Source organism: Melopsittacus undulatus, chromosome 5 (assembly GCF_012275295.1).
Source record: "Melopsittacus undulatus isolate bMelUnd1 chromosome 5, bMelUnd1.mat.Z, whole genome shotgun sequence".
In the NCBI taxonomy this organism is placed as follows: domain Eukaryota; kingdom Metazoa; phylum Chordata; class Aves; order Psittaciformes; family Psittaculidae; genus Melopsittacus; species Melopsittacus undulatus.
The window spans coordinates 63,812,358-63,839,304 of record NC_047531.1 but is presented as its reverse complement, the minus strand read 5'-3'; the positions used below and the strand labels follow the sequence as shown (position 1 = coordinate 63,839,304).

At 41.7% G+C, this 26,947-nt stretch overlaps 1 protein-coding gene across 1 annotated transcript in view; it reads left to right on the top strand.

Annotated features, from left to right (window-relative positions):
* Positions 1-26,947, top strand: part of ANKRD17 (ankyrin repeat domain 17) — an 87,283-nt gene that overhangs the window by 34,298 nt on the left and 26,038 nt on the right. Inside the window, exons 4-18 of the mRNA XM_031044735.2 lie at positions 3,937-4,064; positions 6,234-6,387; positions 6,977-7,133; positions 9,195-9,342; positions 10,142-10,289; positions 11,346-11,579; positions 13,518-13,612; positions 19,202-19,439; positions 19,826-20,017; positions 20,373-20,482; positions 21,271-21,358; positions 22,088-22,215; positions 22,681-22,824; positions 23,393-23,495; positions 25,070-25,819. Coding sequence (XP_030900595.2) covers positions 3,937-4,064; positions 6,234-6,387; positions 6,977-7,133; positions 9,195-9,342; positions 10,142-10,289; positions 11,346-11,579; positions 13,518-13,612; positions 19,202-19,439; positions 19,826-20,017; positions 20,373-20,482; positions 21,271-21,358; positions 22,088-22,215; positions 22,681-22,824; positions 23,393-23,495; positions 25,070-25,819 — 2,817 coding nt within the window. The remainder of the gene's footprint in view (positions 1-3,936; positions 4,065-6,233; positions 6,388-6,976; positions 7,134-9,194; positions 9,343-10,141; positions 10,290-11,345; positions 11,580-13,517; positions 13,613-19,201; positions 19,440-19,825; positions 20,018-20,372; positions 20,483-21,270; positions 21,359-22,087; positions 22,216-22,680; positions 22,825-23,392; positions 23,496-25,069; positions 25,820-26,947) is intronic.

Below are 26,947 nucleotides of genomic sequence, written 5' to 3'. Positions count from 1 at the left end.
ACTAAACCATGTCACCCAAGGCTTCATCACCGCCAGGGATGGAGCATTCCCAGCCTCCCTGGGCAACCCATTCCAGTACCTCACCACCCTCACAGTAAAGAATTTCTTCCTTAGATCCAATCTAAACCTCTGCTGTTTAAGTTTCAACCTGTTACCCCTTGTCCTGTCACTACAGTCCCTAATGAATAGTCCCTCCCCAGCATCCCTATAGGCCCCCTTCAGATACTGGAAGGCTGCTATGAGGTCTCCACACAGCCTTCTCCAGGCTGAACAGCCCCAACTTTCTCAGCCTGTCTTCATATGGGAGGTGCTCCAGTCCCCTGATCATCCTCATGGCCTCCTCTGGACTTGTTCTAACAGTTCCATGTCCTTTTTATGCTGAGGACACCAGAACTGCACACAATACTCCAAGTGAGGTCTCACAAGAGCAGAGTAGAGGGGCAGGATCACCTCCTTCGACCTGCTGGTCACACTCCTCTTGATACAGCCCAGGATACAGTTGGCTTTCTGGGCTGTAAGTGCACACTGCTGGCTCATGTTCATTTTCTCATCAACCAACACCCCCAAGTCCTTCTCTGCAGGGCTGCACTGAATTTCCTTTTTGCCCAACCTGTAGCTGTGCCTGGGGTTGCTCCCACCCAGGTGTAGGACCTTGCACTTGTCATGGTTAAACTTCATGAGGTTGGCATCACCCCACCTCAGAAGCGTGTCAAGGTCCCTCTGGATGGCATTCCTTCCCTTCAGCATATCATTGTGCAGCATCAGACAAATTTAGAACTTCTTACCAGTGAAGTTGTGTAGTATATCAGAATTGAATCATGCTGTTGTCAGATGTGGAGTGCCATTTTTTATGGTTTAATGTATATGAAATTTTTATACTATAAATTGCCAATATGTGATTTTGTGACTTTAGCTGAGAGCAAGAGTAGGTTTGTAATGAATATTTTTAGGTGTTGGGTGCCCATTTAGGTAGGGAAGAGACTTGTCTGGGTTGATACCTTAGTTGATAGTGTGGCTCTAGAGGAGTTGTTTGGTATCAAGTACCCAAATGCATAGAGCTTTTTGTGTGGTGGTGGGGTTTGTTTTTTGAGGTGATCTATTGTTTCACTTTAGTGTATATACGTGGGAGACCATGTGGAGGCATGTATATAGGCTTGGAAGACACTGCTGTAGGTATATGGAGGACGCTTACTATGAGGATGCTGGGACATTGGACCAGGTTTCTCAGAGAAGTTGTGGCTGCCCCATCTCTGACAGTGTTCAAGGCCAGGTTGAATGGGTCTTAGAGAGCAACCTGGTCTAGTGGAGGGGAACCCTACCTGTGGCAGGGGCTTGGAAGTGGTCTCTTCCATCCCAAACCAATCTGTGATGCTGCTTACAGCAGTGTGGCTGCAGTGGGATCTATTTGATGACAGTTTTAGATGTGTATGACTTGATGGGAAGAGGTGGATGAAGTTTGAGTTAGTGTCAAGAGGTGAGTTATGTCTCCAAAGTAGATCTAGCATCACATGGTGGCAAGCTATGCCAGTGAGAGCAAAGTAACCCAGTTGTGCTTTGTTTTCTGCTCTAACCTGGTATTTATTAAAATGTATGCTCAGTGCCTGGTATTTGATGGTCACAGAATCACAGAATCCTAAGGGTTGGAAGGGACCTCAAAAGATCATCTAGTCCAACCCCCCTGCAAGAGCAGGGTAACCTAGAGTACATCACACAGGAACTTGTCCAGGCGGGCCTTGAATATCTCCAACGTAGGAGACTCCACAACCCCCCTGGGCAACCTGTTCCAGTGCTCTGTCAAAACAAAATTACTGACATCTTTCAGGGCTTTCTTCAAGGTGTGTATAGACATGAGTCTTGGTGGTTCAGTTTGTACCTGTTTGACATGTGGACCAGATTGTAAAACACTACCAAAAATGCAGAAGTACTGCTCTTTGGAAAGAAAAGATATAGCCCCTCCCCTAGACTACTTGGAAAACTTCTAGTGCCTTTTTTTGCCTAGAAAAACAGGACTCTGGGCATGTCATGCTACAAGTACCTCAGCACATTTCCTTGAGGTTTGTCTTTTATTACCTGTTAATGCCATACTTTTTGAAGCTTTTTTTTTTTTAATACCTCTTTACAGTTGTGTTCAATGCATCAAACCTGTGAGCTGTTCTGTTTGAGAGTACTCAGAACTTGGTCATTCTGTGCTCCCAGCATCTTTTTCATTGTAGAAGCTTAAAATGCACTAGAGATGATTATGAGCAAAGTAAACTCGGGCAAGTACAGAACATGAGATTTTATTGCAGGATGAGAGAGGAGGAGAAATCTTGTAAAAGGCCTTCTGTTGGGGCCTGCCTAACAATTGAGTTATGTCAGAGTATTGTTTGATTGGAGAAATACTGACTGAGAAGGCAGATTAAATATTCTGATATGTAAGGTGGAATGTTTGTGAGCTATTTTACATGGAGTTTTAGTTAAAGGAAATAAGATACATCTGAAGATTGTTAAAGGAAGTGTCTATTTACTTAGCCTGGTAAACGAAATGCTTTGTTTTCAGTTTGTAACTTCTGTAGAGCAGGAAGGATTTTCTGAGAAGGGGAAATTGAGAATTAGATACAGTTTTATTCAGCACTGTTAGGTACTGTGTATGTTGCTGTCACCCTGTGTGGTGTTCTTTGTTGTGCTGAACCAAATTAAGTCCTTCAGCTAAAAGGCAGTTGTGAAACTACAGAAGAGTGTAACCAGAGGCTTGATGAACAGTTCTACAAGCCGCATGTTGAAGATGTCTTTTCTCCCTTAGAAAATGAGAACCAGCTATATTTAATGTCATAAAATAGTCAAAACCTGTTATTGAATAAGTTAATTTCTTGAGTTGTTGCTCTGAAATGGTTTAAATGACTGCAAGTTTCAACACTTGGTTGTAAGAGAAGTGTTCTCTAGATAATCTTCCCTGTGAGGGTGCTGAGGTGCTGGCACAGGGTGCCCAGAGAAGCTGTGGCTGCTCCATCCCTGGCAGTGCTCAAGGCTTGGACAAGGGCTTGGAGCAAACCTAGTCTAATGGAAGGTTCCCTGCCTGTGGCAGGGGCTCGGAGCTGGATGAGCTTTAAAGTCCCTTCCAGTCCAAACCACTGATTCTGTAACTTGTGGCTGCATTGGTGCTGTGATTTTTGTAGATGGATTGCTTTTTCTCCGCATTCTCCTAATGTTAGGTTTTTTGTGTTGTTTTTTTTTTTAAATCATACTATGCTCATATTCTTAGCTGGAAGGCAAATAGGAAGACTTTTCCCATGTGAAACTTAAGCTGCATGAAAGACATAATTTGAGATGAGAGGATGTGAGTGGGGAGAGACGTTTTCCTATTTTGACTTTTTCCTTAGCAAATATTTCATAATGCTAGGAAGAACCACGACCAGCTGTTAAGTATCTCACTCAGAGGAGTTTTTTTCAGTTTGAGCAGTAGAGATTTTGCATGGGTTGGGGGAGCCAAGAGTCCTTTTGACTGTTTAATAGTTTGCCTTCCCAGTGGTGAAATCTGTCGCTTGGCTCCTGAACATCAGATTAGTTTCTTTTGCCTGCTGCTTGCTGCAGCAGGCTTAGTCCTCTCAAAGAAGAGAAATGGCAGGTCCTCAAATGAGCCAAAACCAGCCTAAAACAGATGAATAGAACAGCGTTCCTCCACCTGGGAAGTGGAGTTGCGTTTACTAGTGTGCCAGACTGGGAAGCTGCAGCCAGTATGAGTATGTCTTGGAAAAAGGAGTGCTGAGGAGCAATATGCAATACTGCAGGACTGCCCCCGTCCCTGGCAGAGTTGAAGGCCAGGTTGGATGACACTTTGAGCAGCCTGGTCTTGGGGAAGGTGTCCCTGCCCATGGCAGGGGACAGGAACTGGATGAGCTTTAAGTTCTCTTCCAGCCCAGAACATTCCATGATTCTATGACTGTCCCGTTGTTGAAGTCAGAACTACTTTCATCCCAAGTCAGAACTTCTCTTCAGCTGCTGTGTTCCTGGGTGTGAAGGAGGGCAAAGAGGCTGCAGAGGAGTGGAAGGAGGCTTCAGAGATACACAAGTACACCCCCCCAAAGGTATTGCTAACAGCTGTCTGATGGGATGCTGTTTCTCAATGGTATTATTGAAATGATAAATTGAAGTAATTTTGGAAGTTCTCAGCCTGCTTTCCTAAAGGACCAAGGTGTTTAAGTTCAGGCTGTGCACTAGTACTATATCCTAGTAAGTTTTGAGCTGGAGGCGGACAGGAGAAGTTGTTGGTGAGCTCTTAACTTCTGACTGGAAAACCGATGGAAGAATGGCAGTCTCTGGATGGATTAGTCACTCTTTTGGTGTATTTGCCTGCTTAGATTAGGATCTTTATTGGTAGGAATCTGAAGTTATGATGCTCATGAGGTGGCTTTTAAACTTGTGAGACCTCACTTGGAGTACTGTGTGCAGTTCTGGTGCCCTCATTATAAAAAGGACATGGAACTGTTAGAACAAGTCCAGAGGAGGGTCAGAGGGGTGATCAGGGGACTGGAGCACCTCCCATATGAAGACAGGCTGAGAAAGTTGGGGCTGTTCAGCCTGGAGAAGAGAAGGCTGTGTGGAGACCTCATAGCAGCCTTCCAGTATCTGAAAGGGGCCTACAGGGATGCTGGGGAGGGACTATTCATTAGGGACTGTAGTGATAGGACAAGGGGTAACGGGTTGAAACTTAAACAGGGCAAGTTTAGATTAGCTATAAGAAGTTCTTTACTGTGAGGGTGGTGAGGTACTGGAATGGGTTGCCCAGGGAGGTTGTGAATGCTCCATCCCTGGCAGTGTTCAAGGCCAGGCTGGATGAAGCCTTGGGTGATATGGTTTAGTGTGAGGTGTCCCTGCCCATGGCAGGGGGATTGGAACTAGATGATCTTGAGGTCCTTTCCAACCCTAACTATTCTGTGATTCTAAAAGAAACTGTATTTCTATTTTGATGAACTGTTCTACATGGAAGCAGATCACTGCTATACTTTGGACAGTAGCTGCATTTATCCAAAGATGATTGAATGGTTATGGCATAGGGGTGGCTGGGCACATGGATTTGGTTTATATAGCAGCCTTGCCTTTAGATTGATTTTTTTTTTTCTTTGTTTGTTTGGTTTTTTTGTTTTGGGTTGGGATTGGCTTTTACCTTTATTTATTTGATTTTTTTGAAGGTGTGAATTTTTGTGGCTGTTGAGCTTCATAGGGGGATATTTAGACTTTGTCTTTATAATCTAATAAATGGCTTGATGGCTAATACAAAGGCTTAGGGGTGTATTCATGGAGCTCTGAGAGGAGCATCTACTTTAAACTACTTGACTCAGTCCTACTTTTACACACAATAAACCACAGATAGATGCTAGGAGCTTTTTTCTCTCTAATACATTGATCACTTAATCTCCATTTGTTTCCCAACCAAAACAAATGATGAGCACAGAAAAGCAGGATCCTGAGAAGAACTTAGACCATTCAGCATCTGTTTTCTGAAAAAGTCAGATGTAATGGGTTCCGTATTCTGTATGTAATGCTTTCAAGGTTTTATTGAGAATATTCTGTGAAGCCATTGTGTGTTGCAGTTGAGTTGATTAGATCTGGAACATGTTGATGGTCCTTTTTTGTTTTTAAATACTGGATTGGGAGACATCAGACTTGAAAGGGTGAGGTAGCTGAGAGAATTTGTCTGCAAGTCAGAACAGTTGACACGAAAATAATGATGACTTTGTTTTTCTGGCTTTTGTGTGCTAGTAGAGCTTAATGCCATTTGAGGGTAGGTTACTTCTTCCAAAGGTGACTGGGTTATATGAAATAGATTAGTTCTGTCCCTATTGTATGCATCTCATGCTTTGAGGAGGGAAAGAACACCACCAAACCATTAGCTTGCATGAAACTCATGGCAGCTACCACCTTTAGGACTTCTGGAGTGTGACCTATTCTTTCACTTTTCCCTTATGTTAAGTTGGACTTGAAAACTGTAAAGTGCAGTGTGGAGATGTGAAGGCTATCTCTAGTTGCTTTTAGTCAGAGCAAATAGATGACAAAAGGCACATTCTTGGCATGTGATTTTGGAAAATCTCATTGCTTCCTTTGAAATACCCTTTGGAGTCAACTGAGGATAGTTTGGCTAACAAAGTATTTGAAAAGCAAATGCTTAAGTCACAAATACAACTCTGTGGTTTTTATATTTTAAAGTATATTTTGTTCAAGCATACCATTCTTAAACCAGATCTGTTATTTTTCAGGTGGAATCGTTTATTTTAGATCAGGATGATCTCGAAAACCCAATGTTGGAAACAGCTTCTAAACTCCTTTTGTCGAGTACTGCTGATGGTGCTGACCTGAGAACAGTAGATCCAGAAACCCAGGCAAGATTAGAAGCTTTACTTGAAGCTGCAGGTAAATACTCGTGTCCCATGGAGGTTTAACCCCAAAGCCCTTACACATGAGACCCTATTGGAACTGCTTGCATTGAGTTGGGTCTGTATGAGCATGATGCAAATACAGAATATAAGGAGGTGTGAACTTGTCAAGGTTGTGCAAATCTTTGAAGAGGAAGAAGTTCATTACAACATTTCAGATTTTTTAAAATTAGATTTTCCTTCTTCTGCTAGGATTCCTCCAGTGCTAGACTGCTAAAACCCTGAGTGAAAATTGACAGCTGACTGGGGCTTGCAGCACTACATAAAAACCCAAATTGCTCAGTGAGACTTTCTGTTGTATTAATTACTGGATGGAAAGCTTTACTATTTACTTACATAAAGTACTTGTCAAGAGTTGTATCTGTGGACTGGAGGGTTTCATTCATGCTCATCACAGAGTGCAGCTTTTAAAGTCGCATGGTAAACAGTTAATCCCTTCTGTTTGGAAGCTGTAGTTCATGATGCTTGGAATGCTTCTGCCAGCAGATCTCATAGGCTCAATTTCAACTTCTCTGTTCTCTCCTTTTCTGGCATGCCTGCTGATGTGTTGTAACTTGGAATGAAAGGAATAGGTAAGCTCTCCACAGCTGATGGTAAAGCATTTGCAGATCCTGAGGTGCTTCGCAGACTGACTTCTTCGGTCAGTTGCGCGTTGGATGAAGCTGCTGCTGCACTTACCCGGATGAGAGCAGAAAGCACAGCAAATGCAGGGCAGACGGACAAGTAAGTCACCTTCCACACTGGGAGTTGTTTTCAGTACTTTGCTACTTTTAGAAGCTACTTCTGATTCCAGGATGGTGAAACTCTTACTCAAGTGGAATTGGTGTCAGGTTATCACCTGTGTCTCTCCTGTTACATTTTCCTGGACTATCAGGTCTTGCAGTGAGGAGGGGCACAATTAATACACTTAGAATTCCGAAATCATGTGCCAAGTAATTTTCATTTGACCAGCTACAGAAACAGAATTTCTAAGCTCTTACATAGTATAGGCCTTAAAACTGTACCCAAAAATCCCTCAGTGGGTCATTCAGCAGTAGCATGATGTTAAAACCTTTGGGACTAAACCCCCCTCATCTGTTGTTTTAGAGAACTTGAGTGCCTTTTTAATTAAGGAAAACACTTTTGACAGCCTGGAGCTTCATGGTGGTCAGCAGCTTTGTTGTGTAGGACCTTGGACAGAGTTTTGTCCAGAAAATCCCAGCTTTTTGACTGGACTTCCTGGCATAATTTGTGAGGGGTTTTGCCTTATTGGCTCCTTATGAGGGAAAGGAAATGAAGGTTTCCTTCTAGACTGTCATTAAGGTTCAATACAACAGAAGCAGTGTTAGTAGGAACAACTGAGGGCTGCTGTACTAATTGACAGTTTGTTCGTTGTGTACTGAGTAATGTCAAGGAAGCATTTCTTGGTGTGTTGATCAGGACATACAAAGACCAGAGTATTTTGGGGTTATGCCTGCAACTATTCTGTGTCTCTTTCCCTGCCTCCAGCTTTCATTTTTTTTTTTTTTTAAGGAACGGTGGCTGTGTCTTGGTTGTTGCGAAGACAGAGGATATGAGAAGTAAAAATAGATGTGTGAAATACAGTGAACAGAAATACTTGAACAATAGTTCTCTGTATATTAAGATTGTGTCTTGTGGCACAAGTTAAAGGGTCCCGAGTGCAACATATGTATAAGGCCTTGCTATACAAATACCAGCTTTTACATCTTGAGTATCTGAAGAATTGCTCATCTGCATGTTGAGTTAGATGATTTGCAAAAGTTTGTCAACTACCTTATTTTTCCATTTCCTTAGTTCTGTGTTGGTGGGACTTCCTAAATGGAGGAGAAATGAACAGGCAGTGGTTAGGTGAGGCCAGAAGTCATGGATTTATTATTGATGCAGTTGTTTGTAGCACAATAGGCAAGTTGTCAGAGTTGAATTTTTACTTGCACAAGGCAATAGCTGTTTTGGAATGAAGACAGTGTAGACAGAAGACAGAATTGATGGGATTGAAGATATGCTTCCAGTAGTTGCTTTTTTGACTGGAAAAGAATAGGAATGATAGAAGTGAAGAACTTGGGACATGAGAAGCACAAGTACACTCACTTGGGGCTTACCAAACCGGAAGAATTTTAGACTTTTCTGCTTGACTAAGTTATGGCCACAAATGAAACAACAGGTGGTATCAGGTAACAGAATTCTGGTGTTTGTTTCAGCACAGGACAGGGGAACTGGTTAATTTTGATATAGGAGAAGAGTCACAGAGGTTATGTGTCTTAATTGAATTAACAGTGCTGAACAAAAGTTAAAGGCCTGTTAAGATGAAAAGGCAGTTTTCTTGTCCTCTGCTCCTGTGGTAAAAGAGAATATGGATATAACTCATGAGTACTTCCTGTGATATAACCAGTTCTACTTTGAACCTTACTTCAGAAAGTGAATGGGACAAAACCTGTGTTTTCCAACTGGAACAGTAGATCAGGTCCACAGTTGTCTTCTTGCAACATGTTTTCTTCAGTTGTATGCAATGCAGAATTGAGAAACCTAAATGGCCATCTTGCAGGTGTTTCTCCTGTAAACTTCTGTTAGAAAATAATAGTGGGAGGAATTGTGTGTACACATTACACAACTTTCAGAGAAGTTATGTGGAGAGCCTCAAGTGTAAAAATGGCACCTCTTCAGTTAGCTGTGGGCACTTTAGATTGTTTCCCTCTTTGATTGCATGCTCATGTCAACTTGGATTGCACATAGATGAAACATTTCAAGTGTAGTCCACTTTCATGGATGTGTGTTCTGTCTTACTAGCCGCAGCTTGGCAGAGGCTTGTTCAGAAGGAGATGTAAATGCTGTGCGGAAGTTGCTGATTGAAGGAAGGAGTGTGAATGAGCACACAGAAGAAGGAGAAAGCCTCCTCTGCTTGGCCTGCTCAGCAGGGTATTATGAGCTTGCACAGGTTGGTTTCTTCACTGGTTTTAGTGTGTGTGTATTGTACAAAACCAAGTGTGAGTTCATGTGTACCATTCTTACGCACCTGGAAGGCAATGTTAGTCTTAGAATCACAGAGTGGTTTGGGTTGGAAGGGACTTTAGAGCTCATCCAGTTGCAACTCTGCCGTGGGAAAGGACACCTCCCACTAGACCAGGTTGCTCCAAGACCTGTCCAACCTGGCCTTGAACACTGCCAGGGATGGGGCAGCCACAGCTTCTCTGGGTAATCTGTGCCAGTGCCTTACCACCCTCACAGGGAAGAATGTTTCCCTTACATCTAATCTCAGTCTCCCCTTTGTCTGCTTTTAGCCATTCCCTCTTGTTCTCTTCCTACAGGTCCTTTTCCAAAGCTCCTCTCTGGATTTCTTGTAGCCCTTTTAGGCACTGGAAGCTGCTCTAATGTCTCACTAGAGCCTCCTCTTCAGGCTGAACGAGCCCAGCTCTCTCAGCCTGTCTCCATAACAGAGGTGCTCCAGCCCTTGCAGCATCTTTCTGGCCATCTCTGGACCCTCTCAAGCAGGTCCATGTGCACTGCCATGTTAAGGTAGTGGGAAGTGTCAGCTAACTGGCAAGTGAAGGCTTCCACATACACTGAATGTAGCTAATGCTACACAGAGCTAATGCTACACAGAGAACTGTGCTTACTTTAAGTGTTTCTAACACAAAACTGTTGATGAAGGGTTGGGACTTTCATGTGGTGTTTCAGCCATCTTGATGTGTTGGTTTGTCACTTGCTGGTGTTGTTAACCACAGTTTTATTGGCAGGTTCTTCTGGCAATGCATGCTAATGTTGAGGACCGTGGTATTAAAGGGGACATCACACCTCTCATGGCTGCTGCTAATGGTGGACATGTCAAAATTGTAAAGCTGCTGCTAGCTCATGGTGCTGATGTGAATGCGCAGTCATCAACAGGTAAAGGAAGAGGGCTTGTTGAAAATGTCTGGAAAACAGAATTGCATGTGTGGGAAACTCTTTGTGGAGATTTGGGAGGAATGGCTCTCAGCCAGGCAACACAGAATCCTTCTTTGTGGTTTCACTGTTTAGCTTCTCTCATTCTTTAAATGAAACTATATAATAATAGTTGGATGCAGATGTAAGAAGGTGGATAAGGTCAGTTAGTTTGCATGCATAAGATTGGTTGTCACATAGTATCTAAAGCACAGTCTGGGGAAGTTTGTTAGCTCATAGAAAGCTGTTTTGTCTCAGGTCTAGGAAACCAAGTGAAAATAGTTAACATAAGATGCCCTCCCTTCCCCGTTGCAGCTGGGTATGCATTTGTGTTGAAGTGACAAAATTGGGAGATTTTCTTTGTATATCAAAGTATGGAGGCTGTGTGTAGTCAAAAGTCATTGGCAAAGGAAGTACTGACCCTGAATGAGGAAAGAGTTGAGATACCAGAAGATACCTTGAAAAATGTTAAGGATCAAAGCAGTATTACTACTCAGAACTACTTCACTGAAAAGAGTAATAAAAAATAAGGTATCTTCCATACATGCAAAGTCTTTGTTCTGTTCAGATAACACGTTTTTGTAGTTTTTCCAAGGAAGTTGTTTTCATCTCTATGTAAAGACTGTACACATTTTCAAACTAGCCCTTTAGAGGTGTTTAAGGCATTTAGAAGCAGTTCTTTCTGCTACTTGTTTTGAGCTTTCATGTTACAGCATGGTATGTTGCTGCTGATTAACAGTACAGGAGATATTTTTGTGACAGAGGCTGGGACTAGCTGGGATGGAAGTGGGAAAAGTGCCTCAATAGATTCACCAGGCACATGGCAGGCTTCAATCTGCCAGCACTGAGCTATTTTTGTTTTACCCTCATGCCCCTATGGTTCTTGATGTGTAGCCTGGAAAAAAAAATTGTTTCGTAAGGTAGCCAGGTAAAAGGGATGGAATGGAGCAGAAGTCGAAGATCCCAGTGTAGAAATGCTATCAAATCCTGTTTTCAACCCTTTTTCTCTTTTGGCTTTAGGCAATACAGCTCTTACATATGCTTGTGCTGGAGGCTATGTTGATGTTGTGAAAGTACTGCTAGAATCTGGTGCCAGTATCGAGGACCATAATGAGAATGGTCACACTCCTCTGATGGAAGCAGGAAGTGCTGGCCATGTGGAAGTGGCCCGAGTGCTGCTGGAAAATGGAGCAGGAATAAATACTCATTCCAATGAATTCAAGGAGAGTGCTCTTACACTGGCTTGTTACAAAGGTACAGTAACAAATACCATGCTTGTTACCAAGGTGTAGCAAGTATGGAAGAGTGTGGTGGATGTGAAGAGTCTTCTCAAACATGTATTTCTGCAGCCTTGCTGTCCAGGATGAAATTAATTCAAAGGCTGTGAGTTCTGATATACCACATAGCATGTTTATGCTATATGTAAATGATGATCAATGTGAGGAATGTAAGTATCAAGATTACAAACCTATTGCCTGAGTTGCTGTGATGTTTTCAAAGATTCTCTATTAAATATATTGGGAGATGAGGAGCTGATGCCCTTTATCATATAGTAAGCATGGTAAATGTCATGTATTACAGCTTTGTTATAGAAGGTATCTCTGCTTAGATCTAGAAATTTAATTTTCAAGGCCTTATCTCAGAAAACATGCAGAATCTAGCATCTTGGCTTTTGGATGTCAGTGCTTAGGCAACAGGCCTGTCTTGCTTCCCTTGGAGTATTAGGCAGCAGTTTTGCATTAACCCAGCCAAGGTGATGAAGATGTTTAAGAGGCTAAATAAGTTCAGACAGCTGAGCAATTGCTGTTGCAGTCACTTAGGATGTGTCTTATTAGAGCTATTAGAATGGGTATTGGTGTCATGGACTAGTTGATGTTAGTACCAGGGGTACTTCTTTGGCATTGCAGTAGAAGATTCTTATTTATGTTCCTTTTATTTGCCTTGATAAATTCCTTGGTTTGCTGTTGCTGAAGGCCCTTGTAAGCCATGGTAATTTTCTTTGGTGCTGTTAGAGCAAAGGCTGTATTATGAAGGAGTGGGACCCCAGAATATTCTCTCACTGAGAAAATGTGCTTGGGCTCTGAATTTTGAAGTGAGATTGGAAAGCAGAGGTAAAAAATTGTAAGTCTGTGCTTAGTCAGTTGTTCCCTGTGATATGTGGGACAGAAGGAAAGATACTCAGGCCAACCTTTCACCTTATCTATGTAAATTTGTCTGCCTCTTGTGCATTTCTGTGTTGCTCCAGATCTCGTGTGTAGGGCATGAAAACAAGCTCTTAATTTCCTCATGTTGCTTGCTTTCTGTAGAATGACACGTTATACTTGGGACCAAGAAGGATGCTAACTTCTCCCAGATAAAGGGGCAAGGGTGGAAAGTGTAGCCTCATTGGGCACTGTTTGCTGTTCATTGTGTTGCTAGGTACAGTTCTAGTTTTAAGCTTTAGCCATGGTCATGTTGAGTTATGTAACAGCATTTTTTTTTTCCTTTGACTTGGTTTTATATGCTCACATATTGTGTTGGTCATGACAGTTGACTGGGCTTGGCACACATACAGGACTTGATGAACAGGAACTGTGAATTAATGGAATGGTTGATAGCAAATACTTTAAAAAATCTGTTAGGTGTTCTGATACAGAAGATACCTACAGATAGTTGAATTTCCAAGAGTATTCTTGGAAGTGTGAATTTCCATCTGCTCAAGTATGTTTCATGGTTTTAGGGTTGGTGTGAACTCTGAGCCTCATTACAACCTCGTGTATAGAAACGCTAATCCTAAATCTTTAATGTCAAGCAAGAAGAGAGGAAACCCCAACCCTCAACGAAAAACCAACATTGTGTAGATTAAAAAAATGCCAGTATTTTTGTACAAATTAAATCACCCTGGTAAAGCTTCTGAAGTGCACACTACTGAGCTGTAATGTCACCTCAAGGAATGCATGTAGTGCAGACATGCTTTAAGAAACTCAGTGAATTGGATTGTGTTTATGTAACAGCTTAACTGTGCTGTTAAGCTTCTGTGCACATTGGATGCATAGATATGAACATGCTTTTTAAGAGTGTTCCATGGGATTTTGGTTTCACATTGAAACATGGCCTTCTATTGCATTTATGTCATCTGTTAGACCCTTTTTGTGACTGCCAAAATGTGCTTTCTAAAGTGGTTTATTCCTGTTAAATATTTTCACCATGCAGGCCATCTAGAAATGGTGAGATTTCTGCTGGAAGCTGGTGCAGACCAGGAACACAAGACAGATGAAATGCATACTGCTCTCATGGAGGCTTGCATGGTAAGAGATGGATGGCTTGGACAGTGAGGCATGTAATTGCTCTTTACTTCCTGAAGGATGGACACAGTGATTCCTTTTGGTCCAGAACCTAACTATGTTATGTTTTGGTTCTTTTGATGTTAGGCACTTTTGCAGAAGAAACTAGGGGAGGGGAGATAAATGGTTGAAAAAGTATAATTCCTGTAACAGCAAAATTTAACTTGTTCCTCTGGTAGCTGACAAAGTAGTTGAATTCTTCAGGACATTGGCTAAAATTTGGTAGCATATTAGCATTAGGAGAGCTCTGCTCTGTAGAGCACTAGAGAGCTCAAAGTGCTCTACACTTTGAATACTTTCTGGATGGCCAGGACACTTATTTTTTTCCTTCAAGTGGCATAACTCAGTGTTCATTGTCCCAAAACAGCTTCTGTAGCTTCCTTGTGTTGTTATATGTCACTTGCTCTGCTTTTTGCCCTTCCTATAGTCACAGAGGCCTTGTTTAAAACAGAAATTTTGGTGATCCTAGTTCAGAGAAATTAACGAGTTGGAGATGGACAAAAGTAAATAATAGTAGTTTATTTGAACAAAACCTTTTTTGGTTTTGCTTTGTGTAAATATGCGTGTTTCTGGGTGAGCAACTTTTTCAGTTTATGAAGGGAAAATCTTTCATACAGGAATGTCCAAATTAAATAACTTGAAGTGGAAGATTCCCAGTGATTGTTGCAGTGCTTTCAACAATTCTAATGTGTGAAACATGGGCAGTGAATATGATCATAACATGGCAGTTAGAGGTATTTAACGTACCTTTGTCCTGTGTAAGGAGTTTGTATGCCAAGTTCTCTTTGGTGTAGGTGGTTACGTTACAGGGGCGTATGTGCAGCTTGTGTTATTATGGGTCACAGAACCAAGTGCATCTTGAAAGCACAGGGTCAAGACAGCTGGGAAGCAACTAGGAGATGGAAGGGCAAATTGTTAACTTCATACTACTATGAGTACTTCCATGTTGCTGCTTTGTCCATCTAAAGCAATTAGAAGATGGCAGTGTAGATGAGAGAACCTTTTAATGAATTTTAGTAAGATCTTGAGAACAACTCTGGTTCTTGGATAAGTGTTTTGCCACATAACACCAGATACATGAAACTTCCCCTGGAAAAGGTTGTGTATGTGTACCTTTTAACTCTGGAATGGTGTAATTGATGCTTCACTTAAGATTATTGCTTTTATGGTGAAGAAAACTTACCAAGTGGATAGATAGTTTTCTGTTTGAAGTACTTAAACTATCTAAGTCTCACGTATCTGCATATTCTTAAAAGTACACAGCTTATTTGAAATCTATTTCCTACATATTACCTGAAGTAATAGGGTTCAGTTGCTTTGGGCTTTTCCTTTGGTAATTTATTTTGATGATGGAGTAAAAGTACCCATTTACTCAGTTGATTTCTCCTCCAGGAACTGTTTAGCCTTTGTTACTCTCTTAGTTGAATACCCTGCCCCAAGTTTAACCCTGCCCCATACAGAGGGGTACGCTGGCAGTATGGAAAACCTAGCAGGTGTCAGTTGGTTTTTTTTTAGAGCTAAGAACTTTTCCAGCTGGAGAAATGAAAGTGAAATAAAATGGAGCAGAATTAGGCTCTGTTTTTTGACACCTTCCACCACCACCCCCCCCCCCTTTGTGACCCTGAATTGCAGTTGTCTGTTCTGCAACACTTATGGTGGAGGATTCCCTACTATGTAGAGTGTGTGGCTGCAGCATGCTTAGGTAGGTCAGTAGTTTGTTTATGCTAACATATTCCAGATCCGTCATCTAAACATGGAACTTGCATGTAAAACTGACAACTTGTCTCTTGGGTTTCCCTTTTACCTTCCTCTCTAAAAGGATTTCTCATGGGTTGGGTTTTTAATGTCATCAGCCTGGTATAGTGACAGTGCCCATCGAGCAGTGCCACAAGCCCATAATCCTTTCCCTGAAAAAAAACTGTAATGGTGCTAAAATCAGCCAGTGATGTCTGTTTGAAGAAGTTAGTGGCTTCAGATAGGGGAATCCTTAACAGAAACCATTACAGTCACAAGAAGTCCTTAGAAAGAAAGGCATGTAGGTAAACAGGGCTTGAGCTGGTGTTTATCTTGCTCTGAAATCTGACTAGATTAGCCTCATAAATATTATGGGTGCTGTTCTTGTAGTGAGTTCCCTGGTGGGTGATGATAAAATTACATTGTTTGATGTTGCAGTAGCCTTCTCATTAGGACAGGTTCTTGACAGGTCAGAAGTTTGCAAAAAAAGCTGATATTTCATGGAGCTCTGAAGCGAGTCATCTCTTCCTTGCTACACTCTTCCTGGTTTTCCTCTGCCAACAGACTTAAAAGTCCATCAGACTTGCAGAACTCTTGAGACCCATTTTTTATTAAGACTTACTGAGCAATAGGAAGCAATCACTCTCCCTTACGCAGGAAGCTGTTCTGTAATAGGTGTTTTTACACTGCTGCTCAGAGCTGACAGGTGAGAGTCTCGGTACCTTCAGTTCTGCTTGACAGAGGGCAGCTCTCTGTAGCAGGATGTAAAAATGTTCAGGCACTTGCAGCCTGAAATAAAGTTGTTGGTTTTTTTTTCTGCAGAAGCAGTTGTTGCTTTTTTGTAGCAGAAGAAACTACATTTTCTAGAACAGCATTGAGTTTGAATATATTGTAGAATCACAGAGTGGTTTGGGTTGGAAGGGCCCTTACAGCTCGTCCAGTTCCAAGCGCTTGCCACAGGCAGGGACACCTTCCACTAGACCAGGTTGCTCCAAGTCCCATCCAGCCTGGCCTTAAACACTTTGTACATGTATTTATTGTGACTTAAGTCCAGCTGGTAACTTGGAACCATGCAGCTGCCTGCTCAGTCATTCCCCTCCCTTCTTTCCCCCCTGCTCCCAGAGGGATGGGGAAGGAGAATCAAAAGAATGTAAACCCCATGGGTTGAGATAAGAACAGTCCAATAACTAAGGTATAACACAAACCACTACTGCTACTACCACCAGCAGCAATAATGATAAGGGAAATAACAAGGTGAGAGAATATAGAACTAAAAAGGAAAAGTTTAAAAAAGAAAACAAAAACCCTAAACAAGGGATGTGCAGTACAGTCGCTCACCACCCGCTGACTCATACCCAGCCTGACCTGAACGGGTACCTGGGCCTTCCAGGCAACTTCCCCCAGTTTACATACTGGGCATGATGTGCTGTGGTATGGAATACCCCTTTGGCTAGTTTGGGTCAGGTGTCCTGTCTCTGCTTCCTCCTGGCTTCCCGTGTCCTTCCTCACTGGCAGAGCATGAGACTGTGGAGTCCGTGATCAGGGTAAGCATTACTTAGCAACAGCTAAAAATGTTGGTGTGTTAGAGTTGTTCTCAGGCCAAAGTCAAAAACACAGCTCTGCACCAGCTCCTAAGAAGGAGAAAAATAACTGTTGTAGCTAAACCCAGGACAATATTATGCTTACGTACAAGCCAGTGAGACTGGTTAACCCTTCTCATACAAAGTATTGGGGAAGACTTCTGACACAGAGCTTATTTATAGATAACAGTTAATATGGGTTTAATGCAAGTGAGTTTTTGGGCAATGGGACTTGCCTTGTGGGAGCAAAAATCAGGTTTATTTTGTTCAGGCTTCCTCTTGCTGAAGTAATGGGATTCTCCACAGGGAAGTCTGAGTACCAATTGCCTGCTGTGGTTGATGCGTAAAATATACCTGGTGCAGATTGGTCAGATGATTTTTTTTTTTTTTTGGATCTCATAGCAGTTAAAAGAATTTTCTTAGTGGTTGTAGACGAACTTGAAGGGCACCACCCCATTGCAAGGCTGTTCAAAGCACGGATAGAATTCCTGTTTGAGGTTGAACACCAGCAGTGACTCTCAGGGCTGCTTGTCCCACATCAGCAACTTGGAAGCACACCTTCCTCCTGCTGTTTGCCATTCTTGTCCTGCATCAGCTGTGAGGAGTGACACTGTTCTGCCAGAACCTGGTGGTTGACTCTGGTGGTTGAATCACACCATATTTCCCTGAGGAGAGATTCCTTATGGAGTCTTGGAGATTTTCCCCTTGAAACAGTGTTGTCATTTCAAGGTGAATACATCCTAGTTAATGTCCTGGATAGTTTTCTGAGAGGAAATCTGGCTCCCTGGATCTCGGGTGTAAATTAGATGTAAAAATGTCAGTTCTGTGTTTTGTCTGGAAAAGAACTGTTTGGGATTATGGTTTCTAGCTTGGCAAGAAATATATTCTGCCTCTTACCAGTTACTCTGAAGTTAAGGTGTACTTACCTTGTTTAGCTATAACCTTGGGACAGGGCAGCCTTATGTTCCTGGTAAGCTGCTGTTTCTTCTGTGCCATCCTCTTGTGTTTTGTGTGTCAGACCTTTTGCCATTATGATTACTCCATGTTGGAATGATGCAATTTCTGCATGGAGAAAACCAGCTTGGAGAGTCTGTGCTGTTCTGGGCTGCAGTGACTGAGCCAGCCTCTGCTGCTATCTAAACAAAAGCAGGATTGAATAGCAGTTGTATATGTCATTGTCAGGCTTCCAGGGTAAACATTCAGCTGAAAAGCCACTCCATATAGTTTCTGAATTTATGGAATACTGAAAACATGACGAAGATCATACTCTCGAATATTGGCTTTGTTTCTAAAGGAAGAAAGTAAACTAAGGAGGAAGGTTTTGGTAAAAGAATTTTGACAGCATGGTAATGGTATCTGGCAAATCCTGCCAAGAGAAGGCTATATTCAGGTGGCTCCTGTCATGTCTAAGGAACCCCTGAGAAAAAAAAAGTTCTTAGGTTTTGCTTTTCTCTTGGAGAGAGGAAGTCCTGACTCTGCTATTAAACTGATCAGTGGAGTAGTTCTGCAGGCACCAAGAGACAAGCAGTATTGCTGTGTGCCGCTTCCCTTTAAGAAATAAAGGAAGCAAAATTGTTGACCTTAAGTCCTGTCCTCTCTTCCTCTTCCTTCCCCAAAAGCTGTGAGTCTGTAACGTAAATACTGAGACACTAGCAGTCTGCATGGATATGAGGACAAACTGTGTTGCTGATGTGCATTGTTTTTGTAACTGAAATGCACTGTATTGAGCAAATAATGCAACTGCATGTTGGATTTAAAGCAAAATTCCCTCGTTGAAGCGGGGAGCATTGGCATTGAGTGACTTGTTTCATTCAGTGTTTTGTTTGCAACATAAAGGTTTTGTAGTCTTTAGGAAGAACATCAAAGCCTCTTACATCCAAGAAAAGATAGATTTATTTTTTTTTTAGTGAAATTCTAATATTCCTTTATGTATTAGGCCATCTGTGTTGTTAGTAGTAAATTTGTTGACAGAACACAAGAAAAAATAGATTTGACTGATAACAGTTCTTAGAATTTGTGTTTCTTAAGTTACTTAGCACAGTCTTTAACCAATAGGAGTCCTGGGTGTTGGAGGGTTTTGGTATTGCTCTTGTGGAGGAGGCAAGCTCCTCGTTGAGCTCCCTCTCAAGTGTTTGGGTTTTGCTTTGTTGTTTGTCCGGTGACTACTTAGAGCTCCGGAGAAGAGGAGCAATTTTACTCTTTTGACTGCCTTTTGATCTTGGTTTTTCTGAATTCCTAGGATGGCCATGTGGAAGTGGCAAGATTACTGCTTGACAGTGGCGCTCAGGTGAACATGCCTGCAGACTCTTTTGAGTCTCCATTGACTCTGGCAGCCTGTGGCGGGCATGTTGAACTGGCAGCGTTGTTGATTGAACGTGGAGCTAACTTGGAGGAGGTCAATGATGAAGGATACACACCTCTAATGGAGGCAGCTAGAGAAGGCCACGAAGAGATGGTGGCACTGTTACTTGGTCAAGGTAACTATTTTGGGACCTTCCATGGATTGTAATTCAATAGCTGTTTGTGTGGAAATGTTCTTCAGAACAGGTTGACATTTTTCAAACAGGCACTGAATAGTGAATGGTTTATGTGGGTAACTTGCACTCTACATGATCGCCTTGGCCTATTTTGAGGTGGTAGTATTGCTGAAAAGCTGTAGAGAAGTGCTTTGAGGTGCTCAGGGGGGTGTTCCAAAGTAGTTCAGTGAAGTTAAAATCTTGTAGTTTGATAGACTGTGACTTGAGAATAAAATATCTGCAGCTCTAAAAATGAGAATCTACACAATAAGAAGATGCCTTGTGTATCAGGAACTGTCTTTGCTGATACTGCTTTCAGCAACTGATTTTTTTTATTTGATTTTAAGGAGCAAATATCAATGCTCAGACAGAGGAGACACAAGAAACTGCGTTAACTCTGGCTTGCTGTGGAGGCTTTCTGGAGGTTGCAGATTTCCTCATTAAAGCAGGAGCTGACATTGAACTTGGTTGTTCTACTCCTTTGATGGAAGCTGCTCAAGAGGGTCATTTGGAGCTGGTAAAATATTTATTAGCCGCAGGTATGGAGTAATTTTGGTAACAGTTTTGTAGAGGCTTACTGTAACATTGAGAGAAACATCTTTACCCATGTTTGTTACCTCCTCATTAGTTGCAGAGGTTTGTGGAACCTGAAGTGATTTACTGGTTAGATTCTTAATTTAGCTTTTGAAGATTAAGTTGATGTGAATGGACTTTTGGTTCGTTTTCATTTTTTCTAATCCTATTCCAGAGGATTAAGTTCTCAGTTTCATACGTGTTCAGTTGGAAGGATGAAGTTAAAAACTTGCTGTCTAGTGTGGTAAAAGTTATGAAGAGACTTGCATGTTTTCTGTGGTGAATCTTGTAAAGCTTATATGGTCTTTACTATTGCTTCAGGGGCTAATGTGCATGCAACAACAGCAACAGGGGACACAGCACTGACATATGCCTGTGAAAATGGCCATACTGATGTAGCAGATGTCTTACTGCAGGCAGGTGCAGATTTGGTAAGTTGTTGCCTTCTTAATTAGGAAAAAAAAATTAGAAATGTCTCTTTTATTTCTGGTTTTGTTCTGGGTGCATTGCTGAAAACTTACTGAATTTACTTATTACAGTTGTGTTCAAATTATCTTCTAACCTTTTTCTTTTAATGAAGTGTGAGTTGGTGATGTTTTTCTAATGGATTTTGGGCTGTTCACTTACCTGAAAGTGTGTAGGTCAGTTACAGTACTTTGGTGACTGAGCTCTAAAGCATCTCCAAGCCATTCAGGGTGGCTCTACAGAGAGATAGGGGATTTGGTGGTTCTGTCATGTTCAGTCCTGAACAGCATTCAGCTTTAAATTGTTGAGCTGATTAGGAGTTATCTCTTGTACCTTCAGGTTTGTTCTATTCCTTATGCAGCAAACAGTTGATAGTTCTGCTCCAATGTAATCTATTGGTGTACTGTAATGGAATTAAGGTTACAGAGGTAAGTGGATTTTTGTATGTTAGTAGGTTGGTAACCAGCGTGTTAGCAAAAATTGCAGTTAAGTAGAATTGAACACTTTATGCTTAGGTCAAATCCCCACCATCTGCTTGAGTGCTTTTTGTACTGGAGTCTCACAAATGAATGAAGGTTGTTTGATTGATCTGAAAGTTCAAATGTTATGTAAATGCCATATCTGTAGTTTGTGAAACATTAAAGAGGAATCTTCCATGTCTGGTGCCTTTCCATGCAAAAATCCCCAAGGCTGAATTGCATCCTTTATGACCTGTGCTACTTGTGAACTTTAAGCCTTTTTCTATCTGCTGTAGGAGCATGAATCAGAAGGTGGAAGAACTCCTCTTATGAAAGCTGCAAGGGCAGGTCACGTTTGCACTGTTCAGTTCTTGATTAGCAAAGGTAAGAGTGTGAAAGGGTTTTGGTTTTCCTGCTGTTAGAAATACAGGAGGTTAGGAGCATGTCAGTTCTAGCCTATCTTCCTTGGATTTGTTTCAAATGCTTTAACTCATGTAGCTCATTGATTCTCAAATTAGGCATGTAATGATCACTTCTGGTTTCTGGCAAGGTAGTTGAATGCTTAGAGTTGATGTGGAGCGTGGAATTGCTGTTTTCTGTCTCTTAAGCTGATGCTGACAGATTTTTCTTGGACCTTCCTTGTATGGAGGAGGACTGACCTAAAACTTCCCAGTGTGTTGTAAATTTCCTGTGTAGATTGTAGAGGAAAGAAGCAAAGCTACAGTCAATCATTTGCTAAGATGCATGGATCCCTATGTTAGATCTTAATATTTGGTTTTGTTTTGTATTTGAAAGAGGCCCAGTCCTGGCACGGTTGGTGGCAAATTTAAAAGCAGTAGGTTCACCTGCCCTGTGATGTTCCATACGTAGACTGTTGTAGCCATTTGAAGAGTGAGCTTGGAGTGCTAGTGCAGGTTGGGTTGCTTTTCTTTTTTGTGCTGTGTTAAATAGTCTGATAATAGTAATAATTGGCTGCTTAATTTATCAGCTGTAAGACTGCAGCCATGGAGAACCAAGTTTCCATATTTAACAAGGAATTTAATTGACCCTTTTGGTAGAGGTTAACCAGTTGAAGTATTTCAAAATAATCTTTTCCCCCTCTTACTTTTGAAGGAGCAAATGTGAATAGGACCACAGCTAACAATGATCATACAGTGCTGTCGCTGGCTTGTGCTGGAGGTCATTTGGCAGTTGTGGAGTTACTGCTAGCTCATGGTGCTGATCCTACACACAGATTGAAGGTTTGTTGCTCAACTGCCTGATTTTCCACTGAGGTGATGTCTCATTAATCTTGAAAGTAATGAAAGCCAACCAAGTTTTGTCCTTATGTGTTCTCTACAACTGACACAACATGCCATGGTTTTAAGAGAAGATGCTAGAGCTGGTACTACATCAGCAGGCATTGTACTCATGAGCATGTTTGTAAAAGTTGGAGTTACGAGGAGTGCAGGTTGATTGATTACCAAGATGGAAAAGTTGCACTGCAGTTTTAAAGTCATAACTGTGGAAGACGAAGGAAAATTTTAACAGTTACTACAGTTTTGGGGAGTAAATAAAGTCCTTAAACTTATGGGTGGACCTGCTGCAGGTTGAATCAATGTTTATTAAAGCAGTCTTAATGGATACAGTGTCATGTCTGCCAAAATGCTTGTGTTGCCAGGTTGTGATGTTACTGTTCTCTAATAGTGTGATCTTTCCCTCTTTAGGATGGCTCAACTATGTTAATAGAGGCGGCAAAAGGTGGTCATACCAGTGTGGTTTGTTACCTTCTCGATTACCCAAACAACTTGCTTTCTGCTCCTCCGCCTGATGCTACGCAGCTGACCCCACCATCTCATGATTTAAATAGGGTAAGATTTAGTGGCTTGCTGGCTGTGGGTTTGAGGGGCTTTTTGGCCTTTCTTTTTCACAGTTTAAGTTTAGAGATAAGTTGTATTACATAATTTCATGAACTACTGAACTGTACGTGAACACACTGAAAATGGCTTTAAGCTGTTGTGAAAATGGTGAAGAGTCTTTAAGCATTATTGTGTAGTGTTTTCAGTGTTCTTTTTGCTGCTCTAGAAGTATGATTGGGGAAAAAAGTCATGAGGGGAAAAAACCTAGCAAGCAAAAATGTTTGCTTAAATGATGAGGCTCTTGAGAATTCCATTTGTAGCCCATTGTGGCATGTATTTGCTTCACCGTCTAGAGCGCTGTACTGTGCTAAGTAGTGTTTGGCAAGTAATTTTTTAGGTTAAAAATACCAAGTATATGGAAGTCAGATTATCTCAAAATGGTTAACTATTGAACTTGGCATATGAAAAAAATGTATTAAATGTTACTAGTCACCATTAAACTCTGCTTTTCGAACAGGTTTTATTTACCTAACTAGATTAGAGTATGAGAAAAGTAATCTGTTAGTATCCAACATTTTAGGCTCCTCGTGTACCAGTGCAGGCGCTGCCAATGGTCGTCCCACCCCAGGAGCCTGACAAACCCCCTGCTAATGTCGCCACAACCCTTCCCATCAGAAATAAAGGTCAGTCTTAGTTCTGAAGCTTATTTTCTAAATATCCTTCTGAAGTAGAAGATAGAGGGCTGCACTTGTGGCAGAGTAGTTCCTGTGAAGCGTGTTTCTAGATTCAGTCAAGGGAACTACAAGGTTTTTTTTGTTTAAAAAAATATAATAAAATCTTTTTTTGGAGTTGCTTATCTGCCAAATACAAAGTATCAATCTTTAACCCTGTAATCGTAAAGCGTCAAGAAATCTGCCTTAAATAAATATGCTAAAACATGTATTAGTCTGACATACTGGACTAATGCAAATTGTCACCCAGAAGCCTGTATAAATTTGATAATGGAAGTTGTAAAAACAAATGTTAAGCTCCGTATTGTAGTTGATTTGACAACTTGTGCTTACTTAGGAGAGCAGTCTCGGAGTGGGTTTGATTAATTGGATTGAAGGCGGAATTTCTTGTGCTAGAAAACATTGAGTCTGATGTGGCTCATGTCCTGCCAGGACTAAATTTGCATCTATTTTGATATTATCATTTTGACACTTAACACTTTCTGTCCTTAAGAATTCTCTTCCAAAACCAATTTATATCAAGGATCAGCAGTAGTGCAAATACAGGCGTGCATATCATAAAAAAAAATTAATGCTGTGTGTACACTTGTATTGTTCTGGAAATACAGCGAGGATGACTGGAAGAAACTGGGCACCTCCACTGACTCAGACCCTGAGTTTTGATTTGCCTTTCGCCCTTCAAAATTAACCGATTGTTCCTTCTGCAACCGATATGGCAGACCATGTCAGCTGTGTTACTGTGGACTTCTTCATAAAAGATGAATTGGATGAGTCCATCGCTCATTCTTGCAGGAAGGCTGAAACATTTGCCTTGCCTGGGCAGAGCTGAGTTTTGACACAGGCAAAGTCATGTCTGCTAGGAGTAAAATATAGGGGCTAAATATAACCCTGCTAGATCATGTTAACTATAAATGGCTATTCTGGGGTCTAGTGCTGTTTGTCAACCGAGCAAAGCTGGATACCTGTAGTGAAAGGATTCAGTAGTTCAAGGAAGCATAGTGCATCCTAAAACTTACTCACAAAACCAGTGGCCCAGCACAAGTCACTTGTCTCTCAAGATGTTTTTGCATCACTTTTGCTGTGCTTTCAGGGTTATAACTGTACATTTGTGTTTTTAACACCATACCAAAAGCATTACAGGCACAAAACATCAAGCAAGGAGCCAGCATATCCTTTACTTTATTTCCATTTATCTTGTAGCACCACTTGATAGCAGCTGCTCTTGAGACAATGGCTTCATTGGGCTAAAGTCTTAACAATTGTTGGAGTAAATGTGTCCATATAGTGTAGGGTTATTTGGGATATGTGCAGTAATCTGTCCTGTTAATTGCAATCTGACTGCTGTGTTCAAATTGCTAGTGGAACATGAGAGTTTTCTTGGAGGGCTTTCCAGTACATGCTGACCTTCTGTGGATGCTCTGTCTTGGTGCATAACTGGCCATGTAGCATCCCAAGAGTAGCTCTGTAATGAGGATGCCATTCATATGCACTTCCATTGGTTCTGAGGGGGTTTCTTTTTCACACAGCTGCTTCTAAACAAAAGTCCAGCAGTCATTTGCCAGCAAACAACCAGGATGTACAGGGTTACATCAGCAATCAGTCTCCAGAGAGCATTGTAGAAGAGGCTCAGGGCAAGTTGACAGAGCTGGAGCAGAGGATAAAAGAAGCCATAGAGAAGAATGCTCAGCTGCAGTCCCTGGAATTGGCACATGCTGACCAGCTCACCAAAGAGAAGATTGAGGAGCTGAACAAAACCAGAGAGGAACAAATTCAGAAGAAGCAAAAGATTTTGGAGGAACTGCAGAAAGTGGAGCGAGAGTTACAGCTGAAAACTCAGCAGCAGCTCAAAAAGCAGTATCTAGAGGTAAAAGCGCAAAGAATTCAGCTCCAGCAACAGCAACAGTCTTGCCAGCATCTGGGACTACTGACTCCTGTTGGGGTAGGAGAACAACTCTCAGAGGGAGACTATGCAAGATTACAGCAAGTGGACCCCATCTTGCTTAAAGATGATCCCCAGCAAGCTGCTGCGCAGACGGGTTTTGCACCAATTCAGCCTCTGGCGATGCCACAAGCTTTGCCTCTGGCAGCAGGTTCCTTACCTCCAGGGTCCATCGCAAATCTTACAGAACTGCAAGGTGTTATAGTTGGACAGCCAGTGTTGGGCCAAGCACAACTAGCAGGGCTGGGGCAAGGAATACTGACAGAAACACAGCAAGGGTTAATGGTAGCCAGCCCTGCTCAGACGCTCAATGACACGCTGGATGACATCATGGCAGGTGGGTTTAAATTGTTATGAGCAGGTATAATATTTGCTTGACCAGTTGAGGGTATGTCCACTTCTCTATGTGTATGTGTGTTTGTGTATTTCCATGAGCTCTGCACCAGACTACATTAGCCTGCTGGTCCCATTCTTGAGAAGGGCAGAAAACAAGGTTTAACTTTTCCATTTGCAGGAATGCTTTTCCTTCTGTTGAGCTAACTGGTGCCTGTGGGTCAGGTTGATACGATGGAAGTTGTGTTTACAACTCTTCACAGTTTGGGGGGGTATGTGCTAGGGTCTAATAGTTCCATTTCAACAGGCTTGTAGCTCAGGAACAGCATCTTGATTATACTGGTTTGTACTTTGGACTAGCTGAGAGTTGATTTGGAGCACTCAGAATAGTCTTTGAGCAGCTATAGCTGATCAAGCCTGTAATGTGTAAGAAACCTGTAGACTTGTCTCCTGAATGACAGCTCCTTGGGTAGGCTTTAAATAGTCTTGAACCTTTCACTTCTGTTTGGAAAAGAAATATGATAATCCTCTATATCTACTCAGAAAATGTCTGCTTTGCCAGTGGAAAAACAAATTTAGCCTTCCCAAAGCTGTCTTAATCACTTGAGAGAATCTTTAGCCAGTGCTTTAAAACTTAAGTGGTAAAATAAAAGCATGAAATATATTTTAAATACCACAGTAAATGTGAGGTTTTAGTGTTGCTTTCCTTTATGCCCCTTTCAGTTGCACGAAGTCCCCTTTCCATGCCTGAGCTCCTTAGCTGAGTTACAGGATAACTGTTATGATATAGTACTATAAAAATTGCATCACTTGAAGAGCAGTTGCTGGTGAACTGTCCTTTTTAAAAGTGCTGTCTGTTTTGACAAGCCTGCTTTGTAAAGCACATTGAGATGAGGGGCATGGGCTAGAGGAAAGGCAGGTCTCCAGGTACATCTTAGGGCAGAGGTGCAGGTTGTGTGTATGCTGCAAGAGTTATTGGAGTGCAGTAATGGTACAAAATGACTAGAAGACACACTAGTAATAAATATCAGGTGCTGATTGTTTAAAATACTTGGAACAACACATTTTACATTAGGCATCTAATGAGTCACCTGATGTTAAGGCAAATCCTCATTAAGGATGACTGGAACTT